This window comes from Musca domestica, unplaced genomic scaffold (genome assembly GCF_030504385.1).
Source record: "Musca domestica strain aabys unplaced genomic scaffold, Musca_domestica.polishedcontigs.V.1.1 37, whole genome shotgun sequence".
In the NCBI taxonomy this organism is placed as follows: domain Eukaryota; kingdom Metazoa; phylum Arthropoda; class Insecta; order Diptera; family Muscidae; genus Musca; species Musca domestica.
This window is the reverse complement of record NW_026712321.1, coordinates 7193645-7210335: the sequence shown is the minus strand read 5'-3', so window position 1 is coordinate 7210335 and position 16691 is coordinate 7193645. Positions and strand designations below refer to the sequence as shown.

Sequence of the window (16691 nt, the reverse complement as noted above, 5' to 3'; positions counted from 1 at the left end):
GAGTCCGACTGTCTTCAAATTTCACACATCCCAATATTTGTATTAACCCAAGGTCTGGTGTTAAGATGAACAATATCGGTACACTCCTTCTGGTACCTCCCCCATAAAAGGTCGAAATTTAAAAAAAAAACATATTTTTTGCACAGAAAGAGAAAGGCTAATCCGAATTTGCTCCGACTTTGCAAATCTTAATATTTGCGTCAGTACTAGGACAAGTGTGAAAATGGACAATAGCGGTCCACTCCATTAAGTATCTCCCCCACAAATGGTCAAAATTTTGAATAATTACAATCTCATTAAGTGTGATGTAAAAGTCCGATTGTCTTCAAATTTCACACATCCTAATATTTGTATTAACCCATGGTCTGGTGTGAAGGGGGAATACATCGGTCCACTCCTTCTGGTACCTCCCCCACAAAATATTGAAATTTTGAGTACCCATAAAGCTCATAAATCGCCAAATTAACATCCGATTCCATTTAGACTTGGCACATCTGTCGAAATATTTATATCATATATATCTTCTTGGGTCCGATAGGAAATGGGCAATATTGGCCCATTCCTTCGGGATCTGCTCCATAGAGGGTCAAACGTTTGAATAACCTTAACACTAGTCAAAATATATTTAGATAATCGAACATAGGCTGAGGGTATATCTCTGGCGGCAATACCGACTGATACTCTTAAACTTGTTTAATAATTGAAGGACCAACAAATCTTGTATTGAATCGTTCATATTTTTTGGGTAACTTTTCGAACAAACATTAAAAAATGTTTTTCAGGATATCGTAATTTTTTATCCCTTGACCAAGAATATTTTACTATTTTTTTCTTTTTTTTCTTTCAATATTTTCCAAGGATCATCTGTCCAAAATAGGTCATCTTTTTTCAAATATTTTTTATTTTAAAAATATTTTCATGGCGTCTAGACCAAGATTCTATTTTTTATATCTTTTAGGAAACTTCTGACCAAACTTCCTGAATTTTTGTAATATTTTTACGAAATTTTTCGACCTGGCCAAAAATATTTTGGAGGTGAAAATCTTAGATCTTTTACAGATAATTTCAAGGTCATTCTAACCAAAGTGCAATCGTAAATATACCCTCAGCTAGAGGAGGTATATATTATTTGATACAGCCAAAACGTGTCTCATGGGAATAACGGATTTAGTCCCCAGATCTCTTTGGAACAAATCCGTTTCAGAACATTTGGAGTCGATGTAGAAATGTCCGTCTGTCTGTCTGGCAGGATGGCGCGCACGATAACTCTCAAAGGAAGTATCCGATTTGGTTCAAACTTGGTACATTGTAATACTATTGTCAAACTTAGTTCAAGTTCGAAGATGGACAATATCGGTCCACTACTTCTGGCACCTCCCCCACAAAAGGATACAATTTTCACAGAAAATAACTTACCGTATAGAATAGGAAAGGATTATCCTATTATGTCTAGACCTTGCAAATCCCAATATTTTCATTAGTGCAATGAAGATGGATAATATCGGTCCACTTCATAATGCATTTTCCCCCAAAGAGGGTCAAAATTTTGAATAATTATAACTCTTATAATCATCATCACATTACATGTCAATATGTTTACTATCACAGGAACTAGGATGAAGATGGTAGCTATCGGCCCACTCTTTTTGGTACTTCCCCCACAAAAGGGGTCAACATTTCGAATAACCATGAAGCCTATAAAATACGAAATGAGCATGTGATTATTTTTAAATTCGGCACACAGCAATATTTCTATAAACACAAGATCAGGTGTAAAGATTAAATGTTTCGGACCACTCCTTCATAAATATCATAGGGTTTTTGCGAATGTTTTCCAAAAATCTTCTTTTTATATCCTCCACCATAGTATGGAGGGTATACTAAGTGTGTCATTCCGTTTGTAACTCATCGAAATATACATTTTAGACCCAAGAAAGTATATATTCTTGATCAGCATGAAATTCTATGCCGATGTAGGGTTGTCCTTGCGTCTGTCGAAATCACTCTAGCTTCCGAACGAATTGAATTAGATTGATACAATTTTACTCAAATGTATGTTATGTACGCAGGACCTTTGGTATTGAAAATGGGCCATGTAGGTCCACGTTTTGGTATAGCCCCCATATAACGGCACCTCCCGATATTCGGTATTTTGATGATTTTAGTTTCTAATGATTTTTGAGTTTGTAATGTATACTTCAGCCTATGACAGGAGATTGTCTGGTCCACGTCTTCGTGTAGCCTCCATATAATGTAACCTCCCGATATTCGGTATTTTAATGATTTTATGGACATTTTTCAACGAATTGTTTCAAATTTGGTATTACAGTCTATGACAGAAAATTGTCTGTGCAGATCCAGGTCTTCGTATAGCCCCCATATAACGGTACCTCCCGATATTCGGTATTTTGATGATTTTAGCGAATTTATTCACCGGAATTGTTTCAAATTTTGTATTTAAAGTTCGTAATTGATACTACAGCCTAAGGCAGAAAATCGTCTGTGCAGGTCCACGTCTTCATAGAGCCCCCATATGACGGTACCTCCCGATATTGGATATTTTATTGATTTTAGGGACATCTTTCACCAGAATTGTTTCAAATTTGATATTTGAAGTTTGTTATGGATACTACAGCCTACGATAGAAAATTGTGTCTGCAGGTCCACGTCTTCGTAAAGCCCCCATATAACGGTTCCTCCCGATGTTCGGCATTTTAATTTTATCGACATTACAACCGATTTTTTTAAGCTTCGCAGTTTTTATACCCTACACCACATAGTGGTTAGGGTATTATGCCTTTGTGCATTTGTTTGCAACATGGAGAAGGAAGCGAGATAGAACCATAATTACTTTTGAGGATCTCCATAGAATCACTTTCTGAGTTGATTTATGCATGTCAGCCCGTCTGTCCGTCCGTCTGTCCATGTATTCTTGTGAACAAAATGCAGGTCGTATTTATCATCCGATTGAGATGAAATTTTGCACATACCATTTGGTTGGCCAAAGGACGAACCCTATTGATATTGGAGATAATCGGTCAAAATTTAAATATAGCTCCCATATATATCTTCGTCCGATTTGTCTTTTATTGTGCACCACACGTGTAATATCAGCCCGAATAGTATGGAATTTTGCACATACAACCAAATTAGGCCTGAAAATTAGTACGCCAAATTTGATCGAAATCGGTTCAGATATAGCTATAGCTCCCATATATATTGTTCATCCGATTTGTTATTTTTGTCCTCCGCAGCCGTAATATGCACTCTATAACAACAATATTTGGGGAAATATATCAAATGCAGCTCAGAAATACCTTTGCTAAATTTTATCGAGATCGGTTCAGATTTGGATATATCTTCCATATATAACTTCGTCCGATTTACCTTTGATTGTGCACCAAACGTCTAATATTTGTTCAAATTGGATGGAATTTGGCACATGCGACCGAATTGAGTCTAGAAGCTAGCATACAAAATTTGGTGAAGATCGGTTCAGATTTGTCCGATCCGATTTGTTTTATCTGTTACCCACAGCCGTAATATGCACTCCGTAACAACGATATTCAAGGAAATATATCAAATACAGCTCAGAAATATCTTTGCCAAATTTTATCGAGATCGGTTCCGATTTGGATATAGCTCCCATATATATCTTTATCCGATTTCAAATTAATTGTGCACCATATGGGCAGTACAAGTCCGAATTTAAAAAATACAAATGCTTCGGCATATTTAGTCCTTTGAACTTTACTTCATAATCATAGCGTGTATGATTAAATTGTCCCATAAAAACTTTTAATTGTTATGTGAAGCTCTACTAAATTAGCAAAGTGGTGTAGGGTATCATAAAGTCTTCACCCAATGGAGGACTTTCTTTACTGGTTTTTTTTTTTTTTTTTTTTTTTTTTTTTTTTTTGATATTTCACTTGGTAATCATCGAGCGGCAGGGTTGTTAAAATGTTTCTTTCCTATGTCAAATAACGCCTCTCATTTTTGGGTTAATTTGGTTGTTTTATTTTCGGCCACAATTTCTTAGAGTACTCTTCATCTGTTTAGATTTTTAAAATAAAAATTCTACCAAAAGTATCCCACCGAGGTGCGAGTGAGTCCTGCGGATTACATGCTTTTTTTAAGTGTCGATATCTGTTACTGGCTCAATTTTTTTCTATTTTTTGTTAATCGCATTTACGAAACAACAACCATAATGCACCATCAGACAAACAAACATTCAACATTTCAAACTCGAAAAATATAACAATTTCATGTAATTCAAAACCGAAGAGCGAAGAACTGAAATTTACAACACATTATAATTAAAAAATCATGTTGTTGTTGCTGCAGTTATTGTTGTAAGGCTAGCTGTGCCTGCAAAGGTTGCCTTTATTGCCGTTACTACTGTTGTTCTTGTTGTTATATTTTTTTTTATTATTGGCTTATATCGATCCCTTTTTTACTATCCTGCGGCCAAGGGCGGTAGTGGTGGCGGCGGCAGATTGGGTTATAAAGTTATTTAAAAAAACATTCTTTGGGTTCCAGCCCTTATTATAACGTAAAGAGAAAGGGAGAGGGAGGTACGGTACAGATAACATTGTTGCCTCAACGACTTTATGATCTCCATGCCCCCTTCCCAAATGAAAATGATTTTTGTTCCTTCCATCCATTCCATACCCATACACACACATGCATTATGTTACCAGTCATTGATGGTGTTGCCGTTACTGCAATTCGTGGTTGTTGCTATTGCTGCTGTTGTTGTTATTGTTTTTCCTGTTCATAAAGTGTAATTAAATCGTTATGGTTCAAAGGTAAAGGGGGGATGGATATGCTTTTTGATTTGCTACCTTTTTCGCCTTGGCCACTTTCCACGCTTGTTGCTGTAATGCAGTCAGCACCTGTGTGACCCTTTCTTTCGCCTGCCTGCCTACCGCTCAATCTAGGAAACATGTGCACCGGCGGATATATGGCTCAGCGTTCATTAGCCACGTTAGCGTTACAAGTATTGCAGAATAAGGCAGAGGGAAATTTTCCTCGTTTCATAACGCACTGCTAACTGACATTGGTGTAAAATCATTTATAATTTGTTTTCCTTTCGGTTCGGTTCGGTTGTTTTTTTTTTTTTCTTCGACTGCATATTTTTTAATGAACTTTGTGGTGGCTATGGTGAAATTTTATTTTTATGAGTTTCTCCCTTCAATTTTTTTCGAAAAGTCATTTACATTGGATTGAAGGAAGCGGTAACAAGGACTTTGCCATATTCATGGAGGGTGAAGGACATGAGTAGCTGATTTCAGCGCTGGAAAAAAATTGTAGACGGCGCGACAGGTCGAATAAAAAGTTTTTCATGGGAAACGAAATTGAGAACAATATGAAGAGTGTTTAAATAATGTCATTAATAGAGGTCCTTTTTCTCCAGGTGACCTTAAAAAAGTAATTCTTTTTATACCCTCCACCATAGTATAGAGGGTATATTATGTTTGTCATTTCGTTTGTAACACCTCGAAATATACATTTTAGACACCACAAAGTATATATATTCTTGATCAGCATAAAATTCAATGTTGATTTAGCGATGTCCATTCGTCTGTCCGTCTATCCGTGTGTCAGTCTGTCCGTGTATCCGTGCGTCAGTCTGTCCGTCAGTGGAAATCACTCTAGCTTCCGAACGAATTAAAGTAGATTGATAAAATATTACTCAAATGTATATTATGTCTACAGGAATTTTGGTATTGAAAATGGGCTATATAGGTCCACGTTTTAGTACAGCCCCCATATAACTGTACCCCCGATATTAGGTATTTTGATGATTTTAGCGACATTTTTCACCAGATATGTTTCAAATTTGGTATTTGATGTTCGCAATGGATGCTACAGCCTAAGGCAGAAATTTGTCTGTGCAGGTCAGCGTCTTCGTATAGCCCCCACAAATCTGTACCTCCCGATATTCGGTATTTTGATGATTTTAGCTACATTATTCAACGATTTTTTATACCCTACACCACATAGTGGTAAGGGTATTATGTCTTTGTGCATTTGTTTGTAACATGGAGAAGGAAACGAGATAGACCCATAGTTACTTTTGAGAACCTTCATAGAATCACTTTCTGAGTCGATTTATGCATGTCCGTCCGTCTGTCCGTCCGTCCGTCCGTCCGTCCGTCCGTCTGTCCATGTATTCTTGTGAACAAAATGCAGGTCGCACTTATTATCCGATTGAGATGAAATTTTCCAAACAATATTTCTTTGGCCCAAGGACGAACCCTATTGAAATTGGTGAGAATCGGATCAAATTTAGATATAGCTCCCATATATATCTTCATCCGATTTCGGGTTAAATGAGCACCAAATGTCCACTATCAGTCCAAATTACCTGAATTTTGGCACACCCAACCGGGTTCGGCCTAGAAGCAAGTATGTCAAATTTGGAGAAAATCGGTTCAGATATAGCTATAGCTCCCATATATATCTTTCATCCGATTTGATCTTTAAGTCCCTCACATTCCTACTATGCACTCCACAACCGTGATATTTGGTACCAGGTATTAGGTGGAGCACAGAAATAGCTGTTTTAAATTTTATCGAAATCGGTTCAGATTTGGATATAGCTCCCATATATATCTTCATCCGATTTCGGGTTATTGACCACCAAATGGCCGTAATAGCATCAATTTTGGCAAATCCGACCGAAACCAGCTTAGAAGCAAGTACACCAATTTTAGTAAAAATCGGTTCAGATATAGCTATAGCTCCCATATATGTTTCATCCGATTTCGTCTTTAAATCCCTCACATTCGTAATATGCACTCCACAGAAATGATATTTGGTACCAGTTATCAGATAAAGCCCAAAAATAGTTGATTTTAATTTTATTAAAATCTGTTCCGATTTGGATATGCCTCCCATATATATCTTCATCCGATTTCGTGTTAATTGTGCATCAAATGGCCAATATCAGCCCAAATGGCATGAATTTTGGCAAATCCGACCGAAACCAGAATATAAGCAAGTACACACATTTTAGTAAAAATCGGTTCAGATATAGATCTAGCTCCGTATATATGTTTCATCCGATTTGCTCTTTAAGTCCCTTACATTCGTAATATACTCTTCACAGGAATGATATTTGGTACCAGATATCAGATAAAGCCCAAAAATAGTCGATTTTGATTTTATAAAAATCTGTTCAGATTTGGATATAGTATAGCATAGCATACTCTTCACAGGAATGATATTTGGTACCAGATATCAGATAAAGCCCAAAAGTAGTCGCTTTTAATTTTCTCAAAATCTGTTCAGATTTGGATATAGCACCCATATGTATCTTCATTCGATTTCGAGTTAATTGTGCAACAAATGGCCAATATCAACCGAAATGGCATGAATTTTGGCATATCTGGCCAAATTCAGCCTAGAAGCAAGGACACCAATTTTAGTAAAAGTCGTTTCAGATATAGCTATAGCTCCCAAATATATCTTCATCCGATTTCGGATTAAATGTGCAGCAAATGGCTAATATTGGTACATCAAATTTAGTGAAAATCGGTCGGATACAGCTATAGCTCCTATATATACCTTTCATCCGATTTGTACTTTAAGTCCCTCAAATTCGAAAAATGTACGATACAAGAATAATGTTTGGTATCAGATGCAGCCAAGAAATATCTTCTTTTTCAGTTTTACAAATATCGGTTCAGATTTGGATATACCTCCTATATATTCATCAAATTTCGTGTTGATTGCGCACCAAATGTCCAATATCAGCCCAAATGTCCTGGGTTTTGGCAAATCTGACCGAATTCAGCCTAGAATCAAATACATCAAACTTGGTGAAAATCGGTTCAGATATAGCTATAGTTCGTAAAATGCACGATAGAATTAGATAGATTTTGATTTTGTACCAAATATCTCATAGAGCTCTGAAATGCCCTGTATAAACCTTTTTACGAGAGCTCTACTAAATATGCATAGTGGTGTAGGGTATCACATAGTCGGCCCCGCCCGACTTTTGAGCTTTCCTTACTGGTTTTAAGTTTCGCATTTGAATATTGAAATGGCTTATGACAAAAGTTACCGTTGCAGGCCCATGTCGTCGTATAGGTATTGGTATTTTTAAGATTTTAACAGAATTTTTAACGGATTTTATTGTTTTTGAGAATTGCCAAATTCGTTCCAAATGGTGGAGGGTATTCACAGTTCGGCCCGGCCGAACTTACAGCTTTTTTACTTGTTAAAATTTCGATGTCGGTACTCTCTCTAACGACAAATATTCATTGGGCTTTTGTTTTATGGAGAGCATTAAACTTCTTTGTCTATTCTTTATGTAGGAAGAGAAAGACTCTTTTTCTTCTATTCTATGGAGAGAAGAAGAGAGGGACTCTTTTTCTTCTATTCTATAGAGAGAAGAAGAGGGGGCCTCTTCTTCTTCTATGCTAGAGAAAGAAGAAGAGGGGGCCTCTTCTTCTTCTATGCTAGAGAAAGAAGAAGAGGGGGCCTCTTCTTCTTCTATGCTAGAGAAAGAAGAAAAGGGGGTCTCTTCTTCTTCTAGTCTACAGAAGAAGAAGAGAGGGACTCTTCTTTTTCTATTCTATAGAGAGAAGAAGAGAGGGACTCTTCTTCTTGTATTCTATAGAGAGAAGAAGAGAGGGACTCTTCTTTTTCTATTCTATAGAGAGAAGAAGAGAGGGACTCTTCTTCTTCTATTCTATAGAGAGAAGAAGAGAGGGACTCTTCTTCTTCCATTCTATAGAGAGAAGAAGAGGTGGCCTCTTCTTCTTCTATTCTAGAGAAAGAAGGAGAGCTGGCCTCTTCTTCGTCTATTCTATAGAAAGAAGAAGAGCTGGCCTCTTCTTCTTCTTCTATTCTATAGAAAGAGGAAGATGAGAGGTAACCTCTTCTTCTTCTATTCTATAGAAAGAGGAAGAGGAGAGGTAACCTCTTCTTCTTCTATTCTATAGAAAGAAGAAGAGCTGGACTCTTCTTCTTCTTCTAGTCTATATATATATAGAAGAAGATTGGGCCTCTTCTTCTTCTATTCTAGAGAAAGAAGAAGAGGGGGCCTCTTCATTTTCTATTCTTCTTCTACTTTGGAGAAAGAAGAAGAGGAGGCCTCTTCTTCTTCTATTCTGGAGAAAGAAGAAGAGGAGGCCTCTTCTTCTTCTATTCCAGAGAAAGAAGAAGATGAGGTCTCTTCTTCTTCTATTCCAGAGAAAGAAGAAGAGAGGGACTCTTCTTCTTCTATTCTGGAGAAAGAAGAAGAGAGGGACTCTTCTTTTTCTATTCTAGAGAAAGAAGAAGAGGAGCCTCTTCATCTTATATTGTATAGAAAGAGGAAGAAGAAGAAGAAGTACATCCTTAAAAATACCCATTCCCAATTAAGCTCAATGGTCAAGTTGCGTTAAATCGTTTTAATTTGTATGTAATTAGCAAAGGGGGCTAAGTGGAAAAGGGGATTGGTTGGTTTGTTAAGTAATTAGCGAACAACAATCCTTTGAGTCCGAGAGGAACAACAGTCTCTGTTACAATTAAAATAAACCAAGACATAATAAAAACCACGGAAAAGGGTTTCTCGTATTTCTGCATGTAAATCCATTGGTGCGTATGTGTGTGTGTGGTAGGTGAAGTGATTTGTTTCCTCTTCCTCCTCCTCCTTTGTAAACTCTCGCCAAAACAAATAATTAATTATAGAGGTTTCAACGCAAAATTTCCAGGTATTGAAACCGAAACGGAACCAGAAAACTAATGAATAACGTCATGCAATGTGGCGTTTAAACGTAGAAATTAATACGACGGTTTGGAGGGTCTTGCATTAATTTGTGAGTTAACGGGTTAATTTGAAAAAAAAAATAAAGAAAAAAATATAAAAAAAATCGGAATACCTTTAAAATAATTAAATATTTATTATAAAACCCCTTAACCATGGGTGCAATTGATATGTTTTCAAAGGATGTGTTTTTTTATATTTATACATGTATGTGTAGCAACATTTCATGTGAAACATGTTGCTATAAAACTGGGGTCTGTGTTGAATGTGCAACATGTTGCATAAAGGCACCCAAAATATTTAAGGCCTCCATCGTGTAAAAATTTCAATATTTGAGAAGGTGGTCACGACTCCTGTTGATTCTATGGAGGCCGTAAATTATGCGGTATTTAATATTTTTCAAACAATCTCAGTCATCTCTAACTCTGACTGATGGGCAACAGTTTACAACTGACATATGTTACTAGACTTGGGGAAAATTTGAGAACTAACCTGGTAACTAAGAAGTGCTCTACGCAAATAAATAAGCAAATTTTTAAGCCAAATGAATGCAATAATACAAGGCGATTATTGAACAAGTTAAAAAGCAGTAAGTTCGGCCGAGCCGAACTTTGAATACCCTCCACCATTTGGAACGAATTTGGAAATTTTCAAAAAATAAAATCCTTAAAAAATTCTGTTAAAATTTTAAAAATACCGAATATAGCCGTTATATTTAGGTCTACACGATGTGAACCTACATAGGCATTGTTTGTCATAAGCCATTACCATATTCAAATTCGAAACTTGAAATAAATGGTGAATAATGTAGCTAAAATCATCAAAACATCATCTATAGGGAGGTACCGTTATATCGGAGCTGTGCGAAGACCTGGACCAGCATAGACAATTTTCTGTGACAGGCATCCATTACGAACGTCAAATACGACATCTCAAACAATTTCGTTGGGTATTGTACCTAAACTCGTCAAAATACCGAATATAGGGAGGTACTGATATATGGGGCCTACGCGAAGACCTGGACCTGCATAGACAATTTTCTGTCACAGACTGTAGTTCCCATTACGAACTCTAAATACGTAATTTGAAACAATTCCGGTGAATAATGACGCTAAAATCATCAAAATACCGAATATAGGAAGGAACCGATACGCGGGGGTTATACGAAGACCTGGACCTACATAGACAATTTTCTGCCTTAGGCTGTAGTATCAATTACGAACTCTAAATACGTAATTTAAAACAATTCCGGTGAATAATGACGTTAAAATCATCAAAATACCGAATATAGGGAGGTACCGTTATATGGCGGCTATACCGAAACGTGGACCTACGTGGGCCATTTTCAATACCAAAAGTCCTGCAGACATAATAGACATTTGAGAAAAATTTTTTTTTCGTTCGGAAGCTATAGTGATTTCCACAGTCGGATAGACGGGCGGACATCGCTAAATCGACATAGAATATTATGCTGATCAAGAAAATATATACTTCATGAGGTCTGAAATGTATATTTCTTACTATGGTGGAGGGTATAAAAATATATATGGTTATGGTTATGCTACTGCGTTCATGTAAAACGAGTGCATAACAAGGGCGGAATATGAAAATGTTTATACATAGTGAGATGAAAAAACTGCAACCAACTTCAGACTGCTGTCATTTCTAAGGCACTCGTCCGACAGCCGCTAAAATTATTCCAGTGACAGCTCATTATATTGTTTACAAGCGTAAAAAGGCATTCTGGTGAGAATATTCCAGAAAAAAAATTATTCGTGATGGAATTCAGGAGTGATAATGTGATTTCGTTATATTTGGTTAGGAAAACCACAAGAGGCTATCGTTGGAGCACTCCAGCATTTAACTGTGAATAAATCTTTTATGTCTCGCAGCATCGCTCGTTACCGTGATACTGGTAGCGTTGCCCGACGTCAAGGAAGTGGACGGAAGAAAACAGCAAGATCATCAGAAATGGTTCGAAAAGTAGAGAAGCGACTTGATCGAAACCCCCATCGCAGTGGCCGAAAAAATGGCTCGTGAGCTGAACTTATCGCAATATTCCATTCGGCTAATATTGAAAAATGAGCTCGGGGTAAAGCCATTGATATTCCAAAAAGTGTAAGAACTTACAACGCAACGGAATGAAAATAGACTCAAAAGAGCTAAAGAGTTGCTTCGCTTCGCCAAAAGTGGTGAACTGCCGAATTTGGTTTTCTCCGATGAGAAAACATTCCTTGTCCAGCAGTTTGAAATGATCTAGTTTACTTGCCAAAGAGGTCAGCTGAAAATGTGCACCTTCGGTTGACCACCAGAACTCAAGCGCAGTCCATGGTAAAGGTCGCCGATGGTCGCTCTCCGCTCGTACTAATCGACTGTGGGATCAGAATAAATGTCGAGTATTATCGGGAAAATATTCTGGAGGGTGTATTAATAAAGCCTTGGGCATGCAAACATTTCAACAGAACTCAGCATCATTGCACTTAACACGCGCCGCCAAAGAATGATTACAAAATGATTTTCCTCGCTTCATTTTCAGCGCACAATAGCCACCAAAATCTCCGGATATCAATCCGTTGGACTGTTGTGTCTGGAGTGTTTTGGAAAGCAAGGTTGGTACTAAAAAATACCAAAGTGTCGATTACCTCAAGCAAGCGCTTCGCCAGGCCAATAGGCCAAAATAACGCAGAGCAACATTCGGGCAGCGTCTGACGGTTTCATTGGCAGTTTGAAGGCCATAATTCGTGCCAAAGGTGACAAATTCGAACAAATTGAAACTTATTCTAAAATTTGATGCTATTTGCAATAAAAATATTGATTTCTATTCTTTAGTAACTCATACTAAAATATGATCTAGAACAACTCTCCTATTGGCACCTTTCCCAAAAAATGTAGATAAATGGGAGATTTTGACTCGATTTGAAAACGTTTTTTTAATAAACATTAAAAAAGCAAATACATAAATTTTCACTTTTTGTACATACATTTTGAATGTAATTTGCATAACAACTCTTGCACCTAGATATATGGGTTATTCTAAGATTTATAGTGAAATCTTGTGGAGAATATTTCTCCTTTTGACACCTTTTGTCGATAACGAACTTTTATGTTCCTTTCAGGCGTTAAATTGAAAAGAGTCCGGAAAAAAATTAATCCAAAAAAATTAAGAAATATTTTGGGTTTTTTTTTCGAATATGGATTCAAAAATATGTTGGCATCCGATGGAAGTAGAGATTTCTATTCATTGGTAACTTATAGTAAAATTTTATGAAGAATAATTATGTCTTTGACGTCATCCTTCTAAAATGATGATTTCTTGCAGATTTTAGCACAAACTCACCAAAAGTAGGGTTTTAACCTAAAACGCGTTTATATAAATTGTAGACTTCTGACGTCTTCTAGAACCTATGGTAGAATTTTATGACAAATAATTTTGTGGACTATTTTGACTTGCTATGATCCCGTTTAAAGGGAGTTTTAACCATCTTTCAAAAAAAAGGAACAAAAAAGCACTTTGCTGCAAGATTAACATTTTCTGCCAAACTATTCCTGGTATTTTTATCTGAAATGTTGCCGACAACAGGTACTTTGGGCTATTCTAAATTTTTCCTTAAAAAATCCTCCTTTATAGGACCATTGGATTTTCAAAAAAAAAAAAATCTCCTTAAAAAATCCACGTTTATAGGACCGTAGGATTTTCAAAAAAAATATCCTTAAAACCAAGTTTGAAAGACTTCTTCAAACTCCTCTCGAATGTTTCACACTATGTGTTTTTAATATATTTGGCGTTTAGGTAAATTGTAGACTTCGGACGTCTTCTAAGACCCATAGTAGAATTTCATGACAAATAATTTTGTGGGCTATTTTGACTTGCTACGATCCCGTTAAAAGGGAGTTTTTAATCATATTTTTCAAAAAGAACAAAAAGACCCCTTTGTTCACTCGCTCGAGGGTTAACATTTTCTACCAAAATATTCTGAAGTGCACGGATTCCGAGGAATCTTAGTCAGAAAATTTCCAAAAGTGTAGAAGAGGGGAGAACTTATCCCTCTATTTATGTTACTTTGCGAAGCAGACTTTCAAAACGACAATACAGGTGTCTTTTGTTTTTATACCCTCCACCATACTATGGAGAGTATATCGAGAGTATATCGCTATCTATCGAATGAATTGAAATAGAAGGCTTAAATTTTGTACACATGTTTATTTTTCCAGTAGGCAGGTTAAATTCGTAAATAGGCCATGTAGGTCCACGTTTTCATATAGCCCCCATATAACGGTACCTCGCGATAATCGGTATTTTGATGATTTTAGCGACATTATTCACCGGAATTGTTTGAAATTTGGTATTTGAAGTTCGAAATGGATACTACACCCTAAGGCAGAAAATTGTCTGTGCAGGTCAACGTCTGCGTATAGCCCCCATTTAATGGTTCCTACCTATATTCGGTATTTTGATAACGTTAACGACATTATTAACCGGATTTGTTTCAAATTTGATATTTGAAGTACCACAGCCTATGACAGAAAATTGTCGGTGTAGGTCCACGTCTTCGTAAAGCCCCCATATAACGGTACCTCCCAATATTCGACATTTTCATGATTTTAGCGTCATTTTTCACCAGAATTGTTTCAAATTACGTATTTAGAGTTCGTAATGAGAACTACAGTCTATGACAGAAAATTTTCTATGAAGGTCCAGTTCTTCCTATAGGCTCCATATATCAGTACCTCCCTATATTCGGTATTTTGACGAGTTTAGGTACAATACCCACCGAAATTGTTTGAGAGGTCGTATTTGAAGTTTGTAATGAATGCTACAGCCTATGACAGAAAAGTATCTATGCTGCTCCAGGTCTTCGCACAGCTCCGATATAACGGTACCTCCCTATATACGATATTTTGATGATTTTAGCTACATTATTCACCGTTTATTTCAAGTTTCGAATTTTAATATGGTAATGGCTTGTGACAAACAATGCCTATGTAGGTCCACGTCGTATATACCCAAATAAAGCGGCTATATTCGGTATTTAGAAAATTTTAACAGAATTTTTAAAGGATTTTATTTTTTGAAAATTTCCAAATTCGTTCCAAACGGTGGAGGGTATTCAAAGTTGGGCCCGGCCGAACTTACTGCTTTTTAACTTTTTTAGCTCTTCTTCATAATCTGCTGGATTTTCCCATAATTTTTGTCGCACAGTGCATTTTTTTTTTTTTTTTTTGGGAATTCTAAAAAAATTGTATTCCCTATTTTTTAGGCTAGTCATCTTCTATATGGGTACAATTTAATGCAGATTTTTTATGAAAAGATTAGCTTTAAAGGTCATTAGACAACTCGCCTATAGATAGACGTTCTCTGCTAGCCTTTCTTTTAAGAATTCCTGCTGAATCTTCTCTCGAACAAAAGATTTTCGAAAGCTCTTCCACAGATGGAAAGGTTTTCTGTAGATATCCCATTAAAAGTTCTTGCGATGACCTTTAGAAAATCGGCGATAAATTTGTTTTTTTTTTTTTTTTTGGGGTAAAATTTTTAAATCTGCCACTCCAAATTTTGATTATCTAGATTATATTTAGTATTTAATTTCATATTATATCCATTATTTACGTATCCATTAAAGCTCGTTTACATGGCACTCATTTAAAAATTCATTAAAACGTTTAAAGCGTTTCATTCACTTTGTTTTGATGACAATTAAAAATTCATTTAATTTTATTATTTTGAAATCATGCAGAAAATAAAAAAACAATTAATATTCGAATTTGATACTGGATTTTCAAAAAAGCCCGTGTGGCATTCCAATGTGGAACATTAACAAAAAATGTTGTACAAATATATTATCGCTGTAATCGCTTTCGGGTATCCCCTGGTGGTCATTCAGGTACATAGAAATTTATAAAAAAAAAAACAATTAAAATGAAAAAATACATCCTCTTTTCCTTGGGGGCCACAGTCGGCCCAGCGCCGTTTCGATTTGGAGGTCCAGGAATACCATTGCACCAATCGCACATCTTTGGTGCGCCAATTGCACTGCAATCTAACCAAAATTGCCAATGGACGTTACTATGCCGATTTTCTCTTTGAAATAACCCGAAACTTGGACAAAGAAGCCCGCATCCAATTCACCTCCTACTACACACCACAAAATGCCAAGAGGGCGGTGAAATTTGTCGATCTCAATATGAAAGTGTGCGATGTGCTGTCGCAATCCATGACTCTGCCGTTGATAAAAACGATTATAAACGAAGTGAGAAAGACCAGCAATTTACCCTATGCCTGTCCCATAAAGGGGGTAAGTGAGATTTTTTTTATGGATATTTGAAAAAAAAAATCAGAGTCATCTCGATCCTTTCATTTTAGAATTTCACATATAAATTTGTCAACTTGACCTTGGATGCCAACATCCTGCCCACCTACACACCACTCATATCGTATAACTTTTCTACCAAATTTTATGAACATCAAAAACTGCTGGCCATATTGGATGTGTCGGGAGCAACGGTTGCACGTTCGAAGGGAAAGTAATTTTGCAAGGTGGAAAATTTTTCGAAATTTGGATTTTTTTGCGAAAATACAGTTTTCAAAAGAGTTTGCATATTATATCCTTAATGTGTTTAAGTTGAATGTTAGGTGAGGGAGGAGGTATGAGCTTGAGTATGAAGAGAATGGGATAATGGGATGGGATTTCTTCAATAATTTCGAGGAAAATCTAGCCGATTATGAAAGTAAAGCTAAAAACAAGTAAAAAAGCCGTAAGTTTGGCCAGGCCAATCTTTGAATAACCTCCATCATTTGGAACGAATTTGGCAATTCTCAGAAACCAGAAGAAAATTCTCAAAAACAAAAAAATCCGTTAAAAACTTTGTTAAAATCTTAAAAATACCGAATGTAGATATTATATTAGGATGCACAGACAATTTTCTGTCTTAGGCT

General features: G+C 36.4%; 1 protein-coding gene across 1 annotated transcript; it reads left to right on the top strand.

The window, feature by feature from the left end:
* The first annotated feature begins 15472 nt into the window (after positions 1-15472).
* On the top strand, positions 15473-16360 carry LOC109612214 (uncharacterized). The gene is made up of 3 exons (XM_020036053.2): positions 15473-15639; positions 15712-16050; positions 16119-16360. Exons 1-3 carry the CDS (start codon positions 15580-15582, stop codon positions 16281-16283), a joined length of 564 nt encoding a protein of 187 aa, XP_019891612.2. The 5' UTR covers positions 15473-15579; the 3' UTR covers positions 16284-16360.
* Positions 16361-16691: the final 331 nt, after the last annotated feature.